Here is a 22,686-nt window from a genome sequence, read left to right as displayed (position 1 = left end):
ATGAGGTAGTGACTTTCCCAATCCTATATAAAAATATCTTTTATTAGAAAAAACTGCAGTGTGGATGTGATAGGATTCCTTCCTTCTGATGTCCTCAGGGTTCTGCAGGATGGAATTTAGTCTTAGCAGAGTCCTGTACTTGTACTGTAAAACAACATACTCGGATCTGATAACTGTGTTTAGACTTTTAGTTGGTAGATGTGCATCAATTTTATATTATGTTCTTTTCTGTATTGTTCTTGCACTTTAGTAGGTCTGGAAAGATCTGGGAACTTAAATTCCTTTTCTAAAAAAAGCCCCAGGTTATAACTGAAAATGGTTATTGTTAGTCCCATGTACTTGTACTGTAAAACAACATACTCGGATCTGATAACTGTGTTTAGACTTTTAGTTGGTAGATGTGCATCAATTTTATATTATGTTCTTTTCTGTATTGTTCTTGCACTTTAGTAGGTCTGGAAAGATCTGGGAACTTAAATTCCTTTTCTAAAAAAAGCCCCAGGTTATAACTGAAAACGGTTATTGTAAGTCCCTGTGCCTGTGAGTGTAAACCTTCCACATTCTTGTGGGGGAACAGCTATTCTGATTTTTTTCAAATGTTGCCTAGTGAAACATCTTAATTAAAATTATCAAGAGGAAAAGAGAATTTTGTTTGTTTATTTACTGTAACAAGACATCCCCCTGGTCAATATTATGTCTCTAGTGGTGGCCAGCTTTGAGGGAAGTACAAGAGTTCCACAGAGGCAGTTGTGGAATAACATGACCTTAGGGTACAGCTGTTCTTCCAGCAATTCAAGGCTGGCTGGTGTCTGGAGACATGGGGTTTCATGTGCCCTCTCAAAAATAAAAAAGAATACATCTTGTGTAAAAAATGTTCCTTTCTCTGTTAAAAGGTGATGTAGGGTTTATCTAAAGAGATCACGTTCGTCTGTGAGATCTATATCTGTATATGTCTATAATAAGTATATGTAGCTATCTGTACCTACAGATATGTATACAAGTACTTTTTTAAAAAGAAAAATGATGCAATTTTAAAAATGGCTAGTTTAGAAGAATAACTTTTTGAAGTTTTTTGACCCACTCACTGACCATAAAGTTCTGAAACATTCCCTGTTCCTAAAAGTTTGATTACTTGCCTGCATGTGTGTATAAACAAATATGTTGTTATTCCCATTGGTTAAGCCCTTTCAAAAAGTGTAGTAAATATTTAGATCTCATTTGCTCAGTTTTTATTTTCTGAAAATTGTAAATTCAGATTAGCATGTTCTAATCTAAGTGGAATATTAAATATTTTTGTGTCTTAACAAGGATTATATTTCATCTCTTGAAATGATGGAAGCAAAAGCCGTTCCATGCTGCAGTGGCTGGCCTGCTGCAGTGGCTGTTTCTGCTTCCATGTGAGGAAAAGAGAGAAAAGCAGAGAAAACACAATTGAGTGTATGTTGCAGTCACCAATTCTCTAAGCTGCAGAGTAGAAGAAACCTTCTGGGAAGTTATTTGGCATTTAACAGCATGTTGTACATAGGCAGCTGCTGAGTGAAGTTGGCTTTTTTTGGTTAATGATTTTCTTTTCTGACCTTTATAACTAATGCATCTTCTTTAAGAAGCATTTAATGTGTGAAGACAAAAGGTTGTTTTTATTAATGTCTTACTTCTTTGCATACAGAACCAAGAGAGAGATGGTGCCGACTGAAAGGAAATCTGCTTTTTCTAATGAAAAATAAGGTAATTCACTTTCCTACTGCTTTTCTTGATGTGTTAGTCTAATCTGTAGGAACATGAGTAATCCTTTTTCATGATAGCTATTGGCATTGTGCTTTTAGGGACCAAAAAAAAAATCACTATTATTAGAATAGTGGAGATGAAAAAAAATCCATTGTTTGCCTTCTGTAGCCCTAGGTATTCTTCACGATATCAGCATCCTTTAGCTGAATCATAAATAGTCTATGGCCAGGTTCTGCTCATAACATACACGGGTCTAAATCCAGAACTATTCCACCAAACCCACTGGAATAATGAAAGCAAAATCTCACAGCTAAATGAGCTATTGTGGTAAAGTTGAAGATGCAATTTCAGACCCCTACTACAATTTTTTTAGGGTGGTTTTATAACTAAATTTGTTATGAAGAGTGGTGTTATTTTTCTCTTCGTTTGTTGTAAAGAGCAATTATATGCCTAAAATGAAGGGCCTATTAAAATAGGGTCTGACCCTGACATGCAATGGAAGTCTTGCAGGAGCTGCTGAATGCCCTCATTTGCTATTGGCTTTATTAGGAGTTGAGGCCACTCATCCTCTGGAAGGAACGAGCACTAAGTGTGGAATTACTCTTTTTCTTACCCTTTCTGTCTGATATTATGAACGCTGCTTCTGTAGTTGCCTGAAAATAGCACTGGATTGTAAAGAATTAGGGAGTAATATGGATGCTTACCTGTTAACAGCAAGTATTTTAGAATTGGCTCCTAGGATATTTTTATACTGTATGGGCCAGCAGTTGGACGGAAATGATAGTACTGCTTGACAGATTGTATATTCTGTTTGAAAGATTTTTCAATGTGATATAGCGGCTTATTTTAATATAGTGATGAATGTGCCCATATGGTATACTTTTAAAGCAGTATTTGCTTTCAAAGCACTGTTCAGGAGCATGTGATAGATTTCTGTATGTATGCAAACAAAATGAGACAGTATGACGTAAAGGTTTCTCTGGCTTGAGGCTGCATTCCCCTGGGTGGTAAAAGGACCAACAAGTTTTATGTAGGTAAAAAGCAAGCTCATGGCCACCCCTTTGTCACACCCTCATACACCATCGTTCTGCTGTATGACTTGCAGAAACTATTTTTGGTAAAGGGCATTAAGTTCAAACTACTCTCTTCTACTCCATGTTCCTCCAACTGTCCTGTTTTCATGGGAGCCTCTGGCATTTTGTAAAACAGTTTCAGGAAACATTTTGATCAACTTTGCAGCTGTGAAGAGAGGAGTAGGAGAGCTTTGCTGAAAGCAAATATAGCTATCAGTTTGGCTCTGGAAATTTGGAGAATTAATGTTACTATACTAGAGGGTTTAGTGTGGATTGGTACGCAGGTTCATACAGTGTGCAGTGGGTTCTTTTACGTGTGGATGAGGTGCAGATGGATGGAATGAGGCAATCTCGGTTGGACCAGCAAATCAACCAACCCGCTAGGTCCACGCAGGCTGTTCAAATGCAAAGCTGTATTTTGAGAAACTTCAAGGATGAGACACAAAGTAATGGCTGGTTACTGCAATGTTTTAGGCTTGCAGTAAATAAATGGGAATTCCCCTTGAAATGCTGTGGTTTGACTGAACCAGTTAAATAGGTGGGTGATTTTTATCTCTATGTCTAGGTCAGTGCTAGAAAACCGCATTACTGAAGGAACCAGGCGATTCGACAAATCTTAGCTTATCAAAAAGACTGGTGGCTTGATTAATGTCAATGTGTTTTCAAAAGGTGATTTTATCAGGTACTTTCTTTAATTAGGGAGGTCACAATAAGAGAAAAACTTGGAAATGGAAGACAAACAAATTCAAATGATCACGGGATGATTGGCCACTGAAACCCAAGTGTGGTGAGATATAGCGGGTGCGCAGTTTTAAAATGTCACAACTTAGTACGCTCAGTACAAAGACCACTGAGTGATTAAAGGGCAGTGTCTTACAATAGACCAAACTAAATGATGTGGCACTTCCTAGTCAGCTTATATCCTAGGAATTTGTGAAACAGTCATTTTCAGAGGCTTCATCTGTTGGGTACTGTAAAGGATAGCTTCTTTGACAAAGACAGATCTCTCTCTTGAATCTCAAATCCCAGTTTCAAAGGATGCAATTTATAGGTATACTAAGTAAAACCAAAGCAATTTGTGTGCTGTGAGGACAGAAGGGAGTGTACCCTGTATTTCTCCCCTCCCCCCCATCTCATTCTAGAAACGAACAGGCATCCCATCTGAAGCAGATTCTTGACATAGGAATTCATAGTTCAAATTTTGGGAGTGTAGTTTGCCAGTATAATAACCAAAAATAGTCTTATTGTAAAAGTTATTAAGCATCTTAATAAGCATATTTGCCAGTTTTCTGCTTTTTAATATCCTACTGAAGCCTGTGCTAATTCAAGTAATGTAGCGTGTGAAAGATGTGCCCAGAACTCTGCTGATGAAGCCATGTCCCTATTTTTGTTGCTGGAACCTGACTTGGCTTATGGCTTGACATGGAATAAAAGTAACTCTGATGTTTTAGAAGCTCATCTGAATGCTGAACAGTTAACTCCAGAAGTCACTGTCATGAAATGAAGACTGATTTGCTGCTATTTATTAATTGCTGTCAGAGGCATGTGTATGTCTGTGTATACAAATGCTTATAGTTTAATGACAGACACTCATTCTAGTTCAAAGGTACATAAATTATACTACTTGTATAAGAATCTTCTCTATGAAATTGCAAAGGATGCTTCCTGACTTATGTGTGCTGTAAATCTTAGGTAGCGTGGCAGTACATTTTCAGCGTAGGGAAAAAATGTGGTTTATTCCTGTACCTTCTCATATTTGGATGCAGCGGAATAACCTATTAGGCATCTTAAGAACATTTACTTCCCTTGGTCTAGCAGCGGAGTTGGTTATTTTGGACTTTGAGTGGGCTAAGAAGTAGACCTACTTGTAGGCCTGAGGCACAATCTAGCATCTGCTAGTGTTAGTGAAACTTTTTTCCTTTGTAGACTTCGGTGTGGTGTGTGTGAGTTTGTGTGTTGTGAGTAGTTGGGTAGTTTTGTTTTGTGTGGGGTTTTTTTTTTTTTTTTTGGGTATGTGTGTGTGTTTGTTTCTTTGGTTTTGGTTTTTCTTCCACATTCGTTCCCTACCATGTTGTATTGGTTGTAGGTGTCAAAGTTATGGTAGCGAGGGGTCTGCAGGAGTGGGCTCTGAGAAAAGGTCAGGGACTCTGCAACAGACCCACCACAGGACACAGCTGTGCCCATCAGCAAAGCAAGTGGTGCCTCTGGGAAAATGTATTTAAGAAAGGACAAAATGCTGCACAGCAGTGAGGAGTGAGGAAGTGTGAGAAACAGCCCTGCAAACACCAAGGTCAGAGAAGGAGAAGAGGAAGCAGCTCATCTGTTCCAGGTGCAGGAGCAGATATTCCCCTGCAGCCTGTGGAGGAGACCATGCTGGAGCATGTGGATATGCCCTGAATGATCTGCAGCCCATGGCCAGCCCATGCTGGAGCAGGTTCTCCTGGAAGGAACTGTAGCCCGTGGAGAGGACCCATGCTGGAGCAGGTCCTCAGTGTCTGCAGCCCATGGGAGGGACCTAACACTGGAGCACGGGAAAAGCGCGAGGAGGAAGGAGTGGCAAAGAGGAAGCGTTACGGACTGACTACAACCCCATTCCTCATCCCCCCCTGTGCCACTTCGGGGGTGGGGAGGGAGGAGGTAGAGGAGTTGAGAATGAAGGAGTGAAGTTGAGCCTTGGGAAAAAGGGGGGTGGGAGGAAGCTGCTTTAGTACTTGTCTTTGTTTCTCACCATCCAGGTCCATTTTAATTATCAATTAACTAAATGAATTTTCCCTGGGTCGAGTCTGTTTTGCCTGTGATGGTAATTGGTGAGTGATGTCTCTGTCTTTGTCTTGACCCGCGAGCTTTTAAATTTTATTTTCTCCACCAGCCCTGTTAAGAAGGGGGAGTGAGAGAGCAGCTGGGTGGGTGGCTTGCAGCCTGCCAAGGTCCATCAACCACAGATATGATCCCCTGTGGGAACTGTATGATGTTAATACCTTCCTGTGTGAAGTCCTAAAACCTTGAATTACATGTGTAGGCTTTCTGTCCACTTCTCAGGAAGAGGCCGATGTGTGCATTTGCATCCTATGAAATACAGTCAGTATACGATACTTCTGAAGGCAGTAGTTTTGAAACTGTGCTCCCTAAAGCCGTGGTTAGCAGTGTGACTGGGCTGGGGAACCTAGTGCGTGACAGGGCTTCCAGAGAAAAGTTTGACATTATGCTAATCTTGGAGCAATTCTTATGGATCCTAGTCCAAAATACTTGAACAGTATTATTCGATCGTGTTTTCAAAACAGTTAAGATTTGGAACTAGGAAGTGATATGTGCGTCACCTAAAGTATGTGGGTTATTTACTTAGATTCTACCCAATTCCAGCCTGGGAGGTACTTTCTTCCAGAACTCATGTGAGTGGGAAACAGGGAGGAAGATTGCTGGGCAACAGTTGCTAATGCGTGTAATAAGTGTTACATACTTACACGCCTCTTTTCATTGGCATAAGAGGAGACTTTTGATTAGAAGTTTCAGATCTCTTTCGGGATTGCAGTATTGTGTACTGGTTTTGTTTTTAATTACAGATCAGAATTTATAGCAATGGCTTTCTCTTGTTTTGGTGTTTGTTTTTTTTTTTTAAAGAACAGTGCATATTTTTATATCAAATGTCATGCTATGTCATTTCCTTGTTGTTTCCTCTTCGTAGGTCCTTCAGAATAATTTTATGGTTTTTTTCCCAAGAAAGAAGTAAACGGGTTATTTTAGCCTTTCTCAATCTCTTTTAATCCTCATGCCAATTCAGAGCTGGATTTCTTCCCCCCACCCACCTGTGGTTAAAAAACCTAAACTGTTGTTTGCTAGATATGTGTGAATTTGGAGTGATTGCTACTGAAGTAAAGAAAGAAGCTACCTAACCCATCTATAGTTCATTTTCACGTATACTAATATTCCCAAATGGTAATGCTGATACTTAGCCAGTTTTGTAGATTACTTTGCAATCTGCACACAAAAAGATACACTAAAAAGTACAATTATGTTTTTGCATCTCAGTAATAGCTCCAGAGGGCCCACTACGTTCTATTGAGTAAACATTTTGACATTCCTACTTATTTTTAAATATGTATTTAGGAATGTATTTAACAATGGATTTTTGACCAATAGTCTGTAGTGGATCCTCTAGGAGAGTCATTAGCATCTATTGTGTAAATCTTTCTCAGTTTGTGGTTTAGTGATCCTGTGGAGGTAACCATTCCAATCTATTAGGTCAGTTTGTCCATGCACTGGCTCAATAAACTCCTGCTGTTTTTGTGTGTGAAAGGCTGCCTTTTAAGACTTTTAAGATGTATCAATTTTTAAAAATTATCATGTGGAAGAAAAGAAGTTTAGTTATACGGATGACCGTATTTAAAATAAAAGCTGTTATGAGTGCTGAAAGTATCTTGAATTAGCAGTCATATTTCACACATAAAGTTATAAACCTGTCTTCTTTTCTCTAATCTAAATAATGTTGTGGTAGCAAACTTGTATGGCATGTTCGTACTGTAGTGAATCTATATGCTTGTTTCCTAACCCCCTAAAACCAAGGGATTTATATTGAAGAAATGACAGACTTTACACAGGTGTAAATTGGAGTGCTATAATACACCTAATGCCAGAGAGAATTAAGTAAAAGGTGGTGAATGTTTTGAGACTTCTCTTGTAACGAATTACCTTTCCTTAAACCAAATGTATTGTTGGGCTTAAGATTTTGTACACAAGATTAATGACCAAATTTAAATGGTTGTGCTGTCAATAATCGCAAGCTTTCTTGCAATGTTTGTGAAAGCTTAACATAAATTATGTTGGTACAGCATTGATCACAAGTGTAATATATTATTAACAGTTGGCAGAAAAGCCTCAAAGTAGGATTTCAGATTGACTCATAAATCAATAACCAGAGAACCACGTGCAAGGTAGAAATAATAGAATAATGACATACTTCTGAAGTTCTGATGTGAATTACATTGTAATGCAGCTGTGAAAATGTTATTCAGGTTTTCATGGAATAGTTGTATGTAAGTTCTGCCATAAAAATGTGAGAATGTGTCAATGAATCTTCTCTGCAGTCAGGCAGGCATACACAATGTATTTTTAGCATTTCAACATAGCTGTATAGCTTTAGTATTTTCCTTTCCAACTTGATATCTTTTAAATATTCTTACAGGGTGAGATTGCTTTATTTTTACTGAAGCTGTAGAACCTTTTCCGGTCTGTTGGACTATGGGGTTTTCTCTGTGTGTGTGGTTTAGCATTCTGTAAGTCAGTGATCTCTCCAGGGCGTCTTGAAATAAAAGTGTCTCTTCTGGCTAAGGATGTACTTTTTATAAACTGTTTTTCAGCAGTGATTTCAATTGTCTAGAGCATGCTCTGTATCAGTTTAAGTGCTAAGGTCTGAGCAGCCAGAATAAGTGTTCCTGCACTATGTAGAATTGCTTTGGGATTGAATGTCATTGCTGATGTGTTTTTTTTGGCTTAATACTACATGTATGATATTGGTTATGACCATGTTTTGCAATGTCTGTAAGCTGAGTGCATCTATGTCTGTAATATAATATCCCTTCAGTAAGTTTCAGTAAAATATGTTGTTGCTGTGTTGGTTAAGATTTTGATTTACAGTAGGAAGTGTGCTAAATAGAGAAGGAAGCAGAAGATGTCAAAACGGTGGCATAGGCAGATCTGGAAGCCGTATCACCCCTTACATGGCTCAAAAGTCTTAGAGTGTTTCTGAGCATTCTCAGCCCCAACCTTGTGTGTACTTCTGCCTGCACTTAACTGAGATGTGGGTTGCCCTCTTACTGTTGGAATGAGGTTTCTATATGTATGTAACAATACACACACGTGCATATACATAAGTTAAATATCAGGCAGTGCTCAGTTAAGAACTCAAATGAATTTGGTTGTGTTGAGAGAAAGAATATTGCCATGTGGGCTTTTTAACATGCCTTAGTAAGGTATTGTGTCCTGTTACTGTAGTCATGCGTTCAAGTTAGTGAGATATCTTGTATATGTTTAAAGTTCCTTACTTAACGCTGAGCCTATTTTTAAATAACCAGTTGTGTTGCCCCTTATGTTATACTGTAAAGGCATTTTAGAATGCTTTTTTTTTTGCATGCCTTAATTTAAATAATAGATTTTTTTTTTTTTAAAGATTTCTTGATGGTTTTAGCCATATTGGATTGGACGAATGCTATGCAGAGAATTCTATGCTGGTTGAATGCTGTAAACCCTAGCCTTAAAACCCCACTAAGCATGACGTACATAACTCCAATGTAGTGTTAGGAGGGAGGAAGCTGCTGTCTTTACGCTGCTCATGAAGAGATAATGTGGGGAGCATGAAGTTGTGTGGGATAGTTGCGGCAGAACATAAGCAGACAAGCATAACCCTTGATTTCCTTAGTAGCTGTTCCTCCTAAGCAGTTGTAGTGCTGACCCAGACGCATGTATTTTAGGAGTCCTGCAGACCACTGCAAGCCCAGTGACACCAGAACGGCATGTCTCCTTGGGGAAGCAAGGGCACGCTGAGCCTTTGTCACTGAGAGTCTGTGCAGTACCGCTAAGGTATATGTGCTGACTGTTGCAAATGCAATTGAGCTTTTTCATGGCATAAGCATGCTTTAATCCTTCCTTTGTCGTGCCTACCTGTCCTTGACCTGCCTGCTTCCCCAGCTGTGCCCGTTACTCTCTTTGATATCTGAAGTCTATTACTACTTAGTTGTCTCCCATTGCATTTCCATCCCAGTATCCTTCCCGGTCCCGTTGCTATTCCTTGCAGTCTTTTACTAATCTCCTTTGAATAACCTCTTCCGAACGAGAGCTAAGAAGCATCTTTCTTGTTCATGCAACTGTCTGCCACTTCCAACGCTAGCTCACCCTCTGACTGTGACTCCATTTTCTTCCGGTCATTCTCAACTTCTTCCTTCAGTTTTATTCTTTTTGGGGATTTGTGATGTGCTGTACCTAGAATTGAAGTACATATGAGAAAAATGTAACTTAAAACTGCATATTTTTCAGTAATTGCATCTAGATCTGCCTCAATACCTGTTTGTCCAAACTATACTTTCATCTTGCCTTTCAGAGTGCTCTTCCTGTGCATTGAGCCATGAATTCAATTTCAGCAGGAATGAAACAGCTGCTTAATCTTTTCTGTCAAGATCTTCATCCCATTGCTTTTGATGGCTGAAGCAAACATCACTTCTCTTCCTGCTACTCATACCATTTTTAGCATTGCTTTCAACAGGAATGTGTTTCTAAGTACTCATGTTCTGGCTATATCTGTGTTTTGCAGATTCTTTTTAAGATAGACCACTCTTTCCATCTCTCTATCACCTAAAACTCTGGACTGGGATAATCTTATTTTGCAATTTCATCTACTGAAATAGCCTTCTCCTGATCTTGGGAAAGATGAGATTTGGTTATATCCATTAGAGGTCTTGCAAAAATAATTTTCCTAAGCTTTTTTTTGCCTGTTACTCTTTTCTTTGCATCTGACTCTTGCATCCTTCCTTCTGTAAGCTCTTTATTTTCACTGTGAAGATTTTTCCCTGTCTCCAATACTCTACCTGTTCTTCATTTAAAGTAGTTCTGATTCTGAGCTGTGTCCAGCACACAGTGCCTGCTTTCATAGATCTGTGAAACCAACAAGGAAGTACTAAAACAAGACACTTACTAAAAAGTGTAATCTCATTATCTTCCTTAAGTTCTGCCTTTACAAATCTTCTTTGCTATGAAGCTTACAAGAAGTTCACAATGATAATGCCATTTTTTTTTTTAATGTTCATTGGCTCTCATGCAGGCTGACATGGGCTTGCGTGTCTGTGGTGTATAAACTGTCTGGCTTTCTTGTGGCTTAACATCTGTGTTCTGTGTCTATACGGTGGATAATATCATAGGGTCCTGTGGTCCTTGATCTGCATTCGTAAATGCTCTGGTGATGTATATTAACATTTAATCTGAGCAAATTGCTGAATTTGTAAGTGTTACCTAATGGAATTAGCTAGATTTTATTTTTTGTATAGTTGTTTGTGTTCTCCACTATTACTGCAGCAATTGATATAATTGCATAATATATGGAATTGTATATGTTACAATTACATAATTGGCAGTAATCAAGCACCAATCTTGTTTAGAATAGATAATTGTGTAGATAACTGTGTTTAACAAAAGGTTATAGAGCATCCCCGTGCGGTTCTGTCTTGGTTCACTGGCTCTTGCTGTATTTGGTGTTGCAGTGAACCCTGTGGTGGTTCTCCAAGAGTGTGGAGTCTGGCAGATGTTTTTGTTGGGCAGCTTCATGCATGGCTGCAGAGAGACTCCTCAGGCTGAGTAGGCATTCACTATTTGAGATAAATTTGCAGGATCAGGGCCCTATTAGCTTCCATAGCTATTTTGGGAGACTTTGAGAATTTTTATGATGCAAGCTACGGTATTTAGAGATGACTCTTACAGCTGTCTGGTTTTGGTGAGAGAAGACCTGATAGCTATATTGGAAACAAGAAAGGCTTTGAAACTGTGCGCAAGTGCTGAGCAGACAATGTGCAGCAGCCTCTAGCGGAGTAGACTGCAACTAAAATGCTTGGCAGTTACCTCATTGAATATTAGCTCTTAACACGTGAAAGAAACCTAGGGATGGAGGAATACTAATAATACCAGAGGATTAACATGTTACCCTAAGAGAAAACTCCTGCTGCAATCTGTGAATCTGCACTGAAGGGAATCATGGAAATGTTTTGTATTTTGAAGTTGGTATCGACTGTAGCTGGAAGAGCTGCTTGGCTTATGAAACTGTTTCACTTCACAACACACTCCAGTGAAGAGCCCCTTAGGAAGATAAAACTGTATCAAGCCAAGCACAGAGCTGGCACTTTGATTACGTTAATCTGAACGGGGATATTACTCCTAAGAGAAAACGTGGTGAAAGGAAGTTTAAAGGCTGATCTTTGAAATAGTATACCTACATTTCTTCAGTGCTGAGTGGCCAGTAGTCAAAGGAAGAACTGCACACCTTTTATTTCAAAAACAAAACAAACAATAAAACCCACCCCCAAAATGATGGGTTGCATCGCTTTTCTTTTGTACAAGGTAGTAAACCAGTTTGTCAGGATACTGTTGCTAAAGTCTTCCTTCACTGAAAGGGGTCTGTGCCTGATACAAAGTATTATTCATGCTTCATTATCCTGTTGGATAGCTAATGTAGACTGGCTGCCAGGTTGTGCATGCTGGGCTTTTCTATTCAATCAGTTTGTCTCATTTTAGAATATAACCTCTGTTTAAGTTGCTTTATATTTTGTTTATAATGGAAGTTGTCAGTAGATGGCAGCAGCAATCTCTTTGGATAGCAGCTTTAGGTTACCAGCCAAATGAACATCTTATGCTAATGTTAACTAATTCTAAGAAAAAAACACTCTACTGAAGTAATTCACTGAGGGCAAAACTTGCTTTTATTTTTGGCCTAAAGCGGGATTTTGAAGCCAGGGGCTGCTGGTTAACCTTGGTTTAGGCTTTTATGAGCAGGATGATGAGTAGAAGAAGGGAAGCCAGGGAGATATATGTACAGCTAGAGTCATCTTGCAGCTGCAAAGGGATAGATGCCAGCCAGCCCAAGGAATTCGTGGGCAAATCCCCTTGAACCATCAAAGACGACCTTCTGGCTAGTCTGTGCTTGCCCCACCATATACTCATTAGTGAAGGCTGTATTTAGCAGAAGGGAGGAGAGGAGCTGTGCATATATATACATACATCAGGGTGCTGCTCTTATAAATTGCATCCCAGGTGATCCAAACTAGCTTTGCCAGCCAGCCCAAGGAATTCGTGGGCAAATCCCCTTGAACCATCAAAGACGACCTTCTGGCTAGTCTGTGCTTGCCCCACCATATACTCATTAGTGAAGGCTGTATTTAGCAGAAGGGAGGAGAGGAGCTGTGCATATATATACATACATCAGGGTGCTGCTCTTATAAATTGCATCCCAGGTAATCCACACTAGCTTTTTTTTTCTAGTGCTTGCTACTGCAGTGGCTCTCAAATTTGAGAGCAGTCTGATCTGTGCTGTACTCTCTGCCCCTTTAGGAAGTAAAGCATAAAGGGTTGTTTTGTTCTGTCCGCATCCTTTCTGTTCTGTCCTTCTGAGTGGGGTTGACTTAGGAGGATGTGCTATGGCTGCTGAAAAGTGCTTCGGGGAGGGGCTGTTTTCCTCCTCAGAGGGCCGAACTGTATAACCCAGCTTCCATGCCTTGGCTGCTGTAGGGATGGGGGGTGACTTCTGTGTGTCATCTCGATATCAGCATGGGGATGAGCGTGGTGAGGACAAGGTCCTGGTCACACTGGGACCAGAAGTTGTTTTAGGATGGTGGTGGGAAGGGGAGGGAAAGAGGAGGTCAGCTAGATAGCGGTGAAGGGTAGCCATGCTTCTGCAGGCTCCTGGCTGTGCCAAGAAGAAAAATGCTGGGTTTTATACCCATCTCTCACTCTGAGATTTAATGAGATTTTCTTTTTCCCTGAATAAGTTGAGTGCCTCTAATTTATAAGAAAGGCTATAGTGCTATTCAAGCCTCATATTTGGTTTGTCAGCAGCTACTAATGACTGTTAAGGACAAAACGGTGCCTTCTATTTCAGTATCTTCACAAAGCACTACTATTTACTATTCCCTTTCTTTTTCTGACCAACCCTGAGAACTGAGCTGAATTCTCCACAGTGCCACCAGAATGTATTTGCTGGGTGACGGCAGCTAATTTTAAGACCGATGTTATAAAAGTGGTTATGTGTTTTGCCAAATGTGCACAGTTTGCATTTATCATCACTGAATTTTATTTAATATTTTATCACTTGGCTGGTGAGGATACTGAGAGCCTACAGCTTTGCCTTCAGTTTTAGGTTTGAGTCTCTTTTGTTGGCATTAGCAAATGTTACCACTTCACTATACGCATCTTTGTTCCTGAGCATCTATTAATGCAAGGCATCTGCGCTTTATGACTTTGCAGTGTAATTTTTCCAAGCCATTGGTGAGGGACCTTCTGAAACTTTAAAAAAAAAAAAAAAAGTTAATGTATGCTACACCAATGCTTCTGATAACTCTAACAGGTTTGTGACATGTGACTTCTTCTACAAAACCTGTTAACTCTTTACCTTCCTATTATTTTATAACTTTCTCTTATTTTATTCTGTGTTATAATTTCTACCCATTTGTCCAGTACAGAGGAGTTCTTCAATAGAAAGACTTGAAATCTACTAGTATGTACCTGCTTGTAGAAGATTGGTAATGCTAATCACAGGCAAGGATTGGCCAGGATATTAACCTAACTTTAGCTTTTTAGGGTAAGTTAAACACTTTTTTTTTTAAACTGAAAATGTTACCTAGATTAATCAAAAACTTGCACTTGATTATACTTAGACCAGAAGAAGTGAAAGGCGGGGAAAGCAGTCTGTTGTGGAAGTCATGCATACTCTATTTTCTTTTGTAGAAAGAAAGAAACAATTGCAGATCTGATACATTAAAAAGAATTGCTAGGTTTGGGAGAGTTTTGGTTGTGTGGTTTTGTGAGTTTTTTTGTTTTGGGGTTTTTTTTTTTTCTTAACTCAATAAAAATTCTAGTTAACACCTTGGTGGGGTTTTTGGTGGTGTGTTTTTGTTTTGTGTGGTGTGTTTTAATCACATGCATCTGGCCTTTAGTTTGTTCTTGGCTTACTCAAGTTCTTAGACTTTGGCTCGTCTTGACTATTTGAAAAGTCTGCCTGATATTGAATGTATCTGTAGACTTTTGCCATTGACCTTTCCTGTAGAGCAATATTTATATAGAATAGAACAGATGTGGAACACAAAAGCTTGTGAAACAAAAATGGATATCTATGTACTGTTTCAGAAGGGTATAAAAGCTTTCCTAATATAAGAACATTCTGAAGTATTCCCATGAGAGAAGATAAGCCTCAGCATTGCCAATGAAGTCTCCTTTTTATCACAGCCTAACACGCTAGTGCTAATGGATCGACTCTTTAGAGGATGACAATTAATTCTATTTCTGTTAAGTGCACTGCAGATACTACCGCAGCATGGTACCTGAGTGACAAGCTCCTGTGTCCTGCCAGCATCAGGTGGTTTGATTTCATTGGAGTAGGGATTATGGGATGCAGCACTAGTGCTTTGTTGAGCAGATTTACCAGTGGTTATGAAGAACTTGCAGCTGTTCACTCAGTCTCCTTTTTTGCAGGAGTTATTTTGATGGTGGTGGCTTGTTGATGTGCTGCAAAGTTGAGGTGAAAGGGAAAAAAAAAAAAAATTGTTCCATTAAAAAAAAAAATCCGCCCCCCTTCTCCTAAAATAGCCAGGATCACAGCCCCATTTCAGAATCAGTAGGTGGAACTGCTTTTAGCTGACACAGTCTTTGATTTTTATGGGTATCTCCTAAGATACATAGGAAGGTTAAATAAACAGACCTAAACTCTAATGGGACATTTTGAGGATTAATGTCAATGTAATCCAAGGTCATAATGGGATTCAGTAAGAGGCCAGCGTTTTTGGCATTTTAGAATGGATTTTAAAGAAATAAATACAGTGTACAATCAGTTTTTACTGATGAGATTTTCTGTGTTTGAGGAGCAAAACTTTTTTATCAATGGTCTGGTAAGTAATCAGTGTTACTTGGTCTGGGTTTTATCAAAGCTTTGATAGATTCCTCTCTGCTCAACATTATTTTAATAGCCATGTATGGCCATCTCAAGCAACTCCAAACTTTATTAACAAGCTGATTAATTCTTTGAGATATATGCAGTAGTAAGGAAATGTATTTTTTTTTTTTCTAAAGTGAAAATGGCTGAAGAGAGAGAATAAAATGGGGAATAAGAAGTATTAGGGGTGGTATAGGTCTTCCTGGATGTGTCCTTCCTTTTCTTACATGTATTGAACCTGTTTTCTTTTCTTTTGGGAAATTTTGAAAAGACTTTAAGGAATTAGGACTTATGTCTGGAATGCTGGACACATGACAGCTACCAGAAGCCAAGTTATTTTTAAAAATATTTCTGAGTTCCTCTGCATTTCTTTTTCATGAACATGGCCATGTTTGTCAGGCTCATGGGGAAGTACTTCTCTGTTCCCTGAGGTTTTTTTTCTACCAGTCATTCTTTTCTGATCCATGGTGTAGACATACATGGAGGCAAAGTCTTCTAATTGATTCTGCAAATCTCACCGAACACTTTAAAGACCCACCTTGCATTTTAAAAACGGTTTTAAGGTATTGGTGCTTGCTGTGTTTCGTCTTGGAATCTTTCTTTTTGCAGTCACCAGTGATCACAGTATGATTGTGTTAAAAAGGCAGGATCTGAGACTACTTCTGGTGCTGGTTGGAACAAGCTGTGCTGCACTTCTTTCTCACAGTTTCAGTGAACTTGCATGTCGAAAAAAGCCACAACACAACTCCATTCTGTAAGTTATAATGTTATATGTTTTGAAGTAACTTTAGGGTTGAGAACTGTGCTGAGAAACTAAGACACAAAGAGAATTCCTGTGGCAAAAAAATAATTAACTCTTGAACAGTCACTATTAAAACTTAGGTGTTTATCTAGCCTATTCAAAAAGATGTGAATTGAAGGAAAAAGAGTATGTTTTTATATGCGTGAACATTAAACACTTTAAAGAATTATTTGAAATGCTAAATAATCTAGAGTGAGGGGAACTGCAGGTGGGAATTAAATCTGTGTCAACAAAAGCCTGAAAAACTGTGACACTCTGTCCGTGCTGCAGTCCGAAGGTACATATTTAGCTTTTGTGGACGTAAGCATAGCTGACTGGCTTGACATGGTGGCAGCAGAGCTGTAGCAGCCTGGTCTTCAGCTACCAGGTGTTCACCCAGGGTCCCGGGCAAGCTCGTGGGCTCTTAGTGGAAAGCCAGCTGAGCCCTCCACCTGGACTGCTGCATAGATGTGTCTTGTGTGGCACTGTGAGTTAATGCTGTGAAAGGCTGTTACATTATAGAAAAGGCACCGTGGGCTAAGTCATAGGCTATTAATAATAATCAGAGGGTTTAAAATACCACTGAAGTTTGACCTTTCTAAGGAAGCTTGATAGCCTCTGCTAGGAAACTTATGCAGTCTGTGGCCTGGAGAGAAGCAATTTTTTTTTTAATTTATTTTGCTTTTATTTGACATATTGCTTCATTCTGAAATAAAAATGATTTTTGTTAAACTGTTCTCTGCAGAGAAAGAAGGATTATTCTTGGGAAAGGCAATATAGATAAATATGCTAAGTTTTATCTGGCAGATTGTAAACCAGGAAGAAAATGCAGTTTCTCCCCTTATCTCATCTTCCTAATAAAGTGTGAAGCTTTTGCTTGATTTTTGGTTTTGTTTTTTTCAGTTTTTTTTTTGGTTCCCCCTCCCAAGCCAAAAACAGTGGATATAGGATTTTGATTTGCAAAATCCTACTGATTTTAAAATTTATCATCTTGAAATGACAAGAAATATCCAAATAGTGTCACAGACTCAGAAATGCAAGACCAGGAAGGAAGTTCAGAGTTTTTTATCCTTCCATGTTATGGAACACGTGAAGACCCAGTCCTCTACCCTCTCTACTCTGACATGAGTTATGCCAGTGTAGCTTTCCACCGCTTCTGGAAATTCTGAAGCTGGGGGAGGAGAGAAAAGCATCTGGGGCAGGCTTCTGCCTCTGGGAATCTGCAGAGATACAGGGCTTTGTGTGTGTATGGGAGGGGGGGTGTGTCGGGGTTTTTTTGTTGTGGGTTTTTTTTTTTTTTTTATTATTATTATTTTTTATTTTAGTGTTCATGGGGACAAGGGGTAGAACACCTATCTGCATGCACAGTTGTCCTCTAATTTGCTAGCTGTCTTTCTCAGGCAGATTCCCTTCATGGCCTAGACTCCAATGGCTGCAGCCAGAACTCATGGATTTACCTGGTAATCTTTGATCCAGTCTGGGCAAAACAATTCATATTGCTGTTTCCTGATATAACAGACTTTCTTTTTGTGTTTCAGCCTGATGCTCATTCACGCTTTGCACACTCATAAACTGCTTCACTGTAACTAGTTTTACTTAAAACTAAAGTTGAGCTACTACTCTTCCATTGTTTTTAAAAAATAATTATATTCATCCATTGATTTTTTTTTGGCGAACTGTTCAGATAAATATACTGCTGTTAACAGAACTAATAGTTTATTTTCTAGAATAAAAGAATAAAGATTTTCAGTTGTATAGAGAAAATTGGGAAAAAAATCATTGAGACATTATCTGTGCATACTTCTCATAAAATGAATGCATGACTGTTTTAGGTATTCCAAAAACTCTAATAAAAACTATTGATTAGCCAACAGTGCCAGGAATGGCACAAGGAAACATCTAAAATCTTAATCTGAATTTGGATTAAAATGCAAGTTTCTCGAAGACAGACAAAAAAGCTTTGTATTTCACCTGAACAAATTTCCCTTCACCTGATGATATAGGTAGCTACCAACCTGTTTGCTTGCAAAAATACTATTACATTGATATAATGTTAAGCTTTAGAAAGATAGCATATAACTACTCTAAAAGATGTGTGGAGCTGGTTTTCCAGAACTCATGTTTTACACGGTCTGGCTACATTTGATCCATGGAGTTGAGTAAAGCTTTCCGGATACGGCAGTGAGCACCCAAACTGGCCGTTTATCCTGTAGAGGTGCATTTTGATTGCACCTCTTCCCATTCTGGTCCACTGGTGTATTGTATTTCTTTCCTTATTGATAGTTTTAGTCTGACTACTTTTCCATTAGGTGGGGTCACGTGCTGGTCTTTTAAGTAAGTTCACACCTGAAATGTCCTGAATTTCTCTGTTGGGAAGAACAGGTCTCTCTACTTTGTGGAAGAATCAATTGCGTTCCCCTGTGCCAGCTCCCCTTCTACCCCGATAAAATTGCTAGCAAAAAGGTAGGATGAATTTTCATACCTTATTCAATAATGTGTCCTTCTTTGTTCAGTGGTACATTGTTTCGATTTAAGTAAGTTCACACCTGAAATGTCCTGAATTTCTCTGTTGGGAAGAACAGGTCTCTCTACTTTGTGGAAGAATCAATTGCGTTCCCCTGTGCCAGCTCCCCTTCTACCCCGATAAAATTGCTAGCAAAAAGGTAGGATGAATTTTCATACCTTATTCAATAATGTGTCCTTCTCTGTTCAGTGGTACATTGTTTCGGTGTTCAGCCAGGTTGAATGAACATGAAGACCTCTTACACTTAAAGCAGCATGAGACCAGGAACAAGAGTGTTATGGACGGGAATGCACTATTGCCTTTTATTTTTTATTTTATTTTATTCATGGAGACACTGATTTTTCAGTGTCTGTGCTCCCCCACACCCCTGATCCATGGCAGATGCAAGTATCTTTTGTCTAAATCTGCCAACTGTCTATGCTTTTAGCCTCTACATCATTATTTTTGCATTTGAAAACAGTTCAGACTGCTGTTTGGAGAGAAATGCCTTCAGTTTCTTTCTGCTTGGTGCTGGAAATAAGTTGGATATGTGTCTGACCTGCTAATGCTAACAATTTGGTCATCTTCCAAAACTGAAAAGAATCTGGGAATATTCTTCAGAGTGGTTTCTTTAGCTGTCACTTAAATAACAGGGAATCCAAATCTTCTTTGCATACATGTAAGCTAGTTTGAATATTTTCAGCCCTGTTCTGCAGTATTCTACACATGCTTTTCTGTTGAATGGAGGAATATTCTACTAATTCTTTTTCAAAAGAGGTTTTGAGTACATGTTTTAATTTATACAAAGTAGATAAATTGAGGATGAGGTGTAACTATAATTAATTTCTTACTTGATTTCTTAATTGCTTACTCTGTTTTTTGATTATATGCCATATTCCCTGCCTTCCTTTTAGAAGGTGTTTATTTTTGAGTGTAAAGCTCAAAGTTGAGAGAATCTTTATAGTGATCATTTCACTGCTCAGCTGTATTCCTAAACCAGACATTTGTAGTCATAAATCTTAAAACATTCTTCCCTGCTCACTGCGTAGAAAAACATAACCTGAAAGCAAGGTCTTACCTCTTCTGAAGAAAGCAGCATGATTTGTATGTAAACATTACAGGCTAAAATACATTATCAACAGAAGTGAGCTTATGTATTCTAGAAATTCTGATTAAGGAAACGTGAACTGTGCTTCCATGATCTTCTAGTAGATGCTTTCTGGTCTTTACTTCGTCTCTGCCTGCTTACCCTGAATCAGGATTGTCTAGGTGACCCCGCTATAATGGGTTTATTGCTTCATGTGCCTCCATTGTCTCTCTGCTTCATGGAAGGGGCTACTAAAGACAAGACATTTTTGCACTGAATTCTGCATTTCACCTCTTTAAGGTTGTTATTCCTACCTGTGCCCTTCTTGCTTCTTGTCAGCAAGGAGTTCCCATCCCTGAAAGAAGGTTAGAGGGTTTTTTTTCTTGGTGATAGACGCTACCTAAATTGTGAGTGCTGTCTTCTAGGACAGTCCTGAAGATATACGCTGAAACTTGCCAACAATGTCGAAATACCCTTTTGGTGGAATGGTGGAATCTTGCTGATGACAGCTTAAGATCTCTAAATTTGACTTGCTACACCTCTTCCCATTTTAATGGGAAAGCTAAAATAACACCATCCGCTTTTAAAATATATTAAAACTTTGCCTATTTAAAGATAGAAGCATATTCTGTTAAAGTTGGAAAAGATTTTTAGAGCTGAGCAGCTTAAAAAAAACAAAAACAAAGGCCTGGTATTGAGTCTTGTCTGTGATATTTGTTTATTGCTTAGAGTTTCCCCCAAGGGGACTCTCTATTTATTGTTTTTCAAAAAAGCAGGTTGTTGTGGGTTTTTTTTTTCTCCTTAGAACAACCAGTGAAATATGGAACAGTGTGAAATATCTCCTTGATGAAGTATTGTTCTAAAACGTTGCTGGCTCCTTCTCCTTTCTTTCCAGTCATGCACAAGTTCTAAAACTGTAAATATTCAAATGTTCTACTTGTACAGGAATATATATTTTCCTATCCAAAGTGAATAGAAGTTGAAGGAAGCCAGCTCTTGCCTATTAAGTAATATTGTTGTGGCTTGTAAAATAGGGAAATGGAATATCTGAAACTGCAGCTTTCATTTTGATGTATTGCTGGCTGTTATGCTTTTCAGAATTATAAAAGACATACTTAAGTATGAATTGGAGAATAATGTCAAGGGAAAAAAATGTTACTTTTTGGCAGTGGCTTAAAATAAATTAAACTTTAGAAATGTTCGGAGTCAGGTGTTCTTATTTTGATTCATTCCCTTGCATTAATATAACCCCAGCATTTTGTGTTGTGAATGACCTTTTCCATTTCAAATTAAAAAAAAGACTGAAATTAGAGAGGCAAGGCTTTTTCTTTTTTTCTTTGCCCACGCTGAAATAGGAACGTTTTCTAGTCCAAGAAGTAAGCAAACATTTACAAATGGGGAAGGAGTAGTTAGTGACATGCTCCATAAAACTGGAGTAAATACAGAATTATCAATTAACTGGTAACAGAAGGAAAAAAATTGGACAGATTTTTTTTTTTTTCTTGAAAGATTTGGGAGTGTGTGTCTGTAGGTGGTGTTTGTGGTATGTGTGTGTTTTGGGGTTTTTTTTTGTTTGGTTTTGTTTTCCTGGGCAGCTCTTTCCACATTACTGCCTGTTTTTTGCATAGGGAGATCTGAAGGCCATAGATATTGCTGGCCTTAGGCCAGGCCACCTTTCAAGACCCATGGAAGCCATGGACTCTAGCTAGAACTTGCCAGACTGTCTTCATGAGGTGTTTTGCTTTCCCCAGATCAGCAGGTTGTAACAAAGCCTGAATTCTGATTAGCTCTGCTGAAGGGTAGCTTAACACACTTGTACTTCTAGAAGGAGATTAAGGTAAACTGCTTTCTAACAATTTCCAACCTCCTTAACGTACCAGTGTAAAAGGTGAGCAGTGTGATGGTCATTTCACTGTGTATTTGTGTGCATCTATGCAAACTTAGATTAGAATTTGGAAGGAAGGTCGAGACTGTTCTCTCAACTTCTCTCACAACAGTTGTACGTGATTTGCCATTGTGGTGAGATCTTCTGCATCTGGATTCCTCCATTTAATTTAAAAAAAAAAAAAAAAAAAATTGAAATGAGAAGTCAGCCAGGACAAAGGGTGGTGTTGATACTATATACAGCAGGAATTAGTGGTGGTATTTTTTTTTAATTACTGAATTTTTGTAAAGAGCTGTGTGCATCAGATAAGTGTTGCAGACCTGGTCATCTTTAATGCAGAAATGCTGTATGAATGCTGATGTCTTTAGAGTAATGAGCTGGTCATAAGAGACTGCTATTTTTAATTTCATCCAAAGGAGAGTAGTGCTCATTCTGCAGTACTAACTTTAACTTTGCATTGCTGCTGAATATCAGTTTGTGCTTGTGCAAAGATGCATAGATAAACTTAACAAATATGATGGATATGATGTATTAATTGTTTTAAAATATTATCACTAATTAATGTTACTCATTTTACTCTGTTATGACAAAAATAGAATAGACTATTTCAGTTGAAGAGACCTACAACGATCATCTAGTCCAACTGCCTGACCCGTTCAGGGCTGACTAAAAGTTAAAGCATGTTATTGGCTTATTGGCATTGTCCAACTGCCACTTAAACACTGACAGGCTTGGGGCATCAACCACCTCTCTAGGAAGCCTGTTCCAGTGTTTGACCACCCTCTCGGTAAAGAAATGCTTCCTAATGTCCAGTCTAAACCTCCCCTGGTGCAGCGCTGAACCATTCCCACGCGTCCTATCACTGGATACCAGGGAGAAGAGATCAGCACCTCCCTCTCCACTTCCCCTCAGGAAGCTGTAGAGAGCGATGAGGTCGCCCCTCAGCCTCCTTTTCTCCA

General features: G+C 38.8%; 1 protein-coding gene across 1 annotated transcript in view; it reads left to right on the top strand.

Annotated features, from left to right (window-relative positions):
* The window catches only part of INPP4B (inositol polyphosphate-4-phosphatase type II B), a 333,068-nt gene that overhangs the window by 41,967 nt on the left and 268,415 nt on the right, over positions 1-22,686 (top strand). The window contains exon 3 of the mRNA XM_009290320.2: positions 1,667-1,725. Within this exon, the coding sequence (XP_009288595.1) occupies positions 1,667-1,725 (59 nt within the window). The remainder of the gene's footprint in view (positions 1-1,666; positions 1,726-22,686) is intronic.

The sequence above is a fragment of the Aptenodytes forsteri genome, unplaced genomic scaffold (genome assembly GCF_000699145.1).
Source record: "Aptenodytes forsteri isolate BGI_AS27 unplaced genomic scaffold, ASM69914v1 Scaffold125, whole genome shotgun sequence".
Lineage (NCBI taxonomy): Eukaryota > Metazoa > Chordata > Aves > Sphenisciformes > Spheniscidae > Aptenodytes > Aptenodytes forsteri.
Note: the sequence above shows the minus strand (reverse complement) of the source record. Positions and strands in the feature narration are given on the sequence as shown.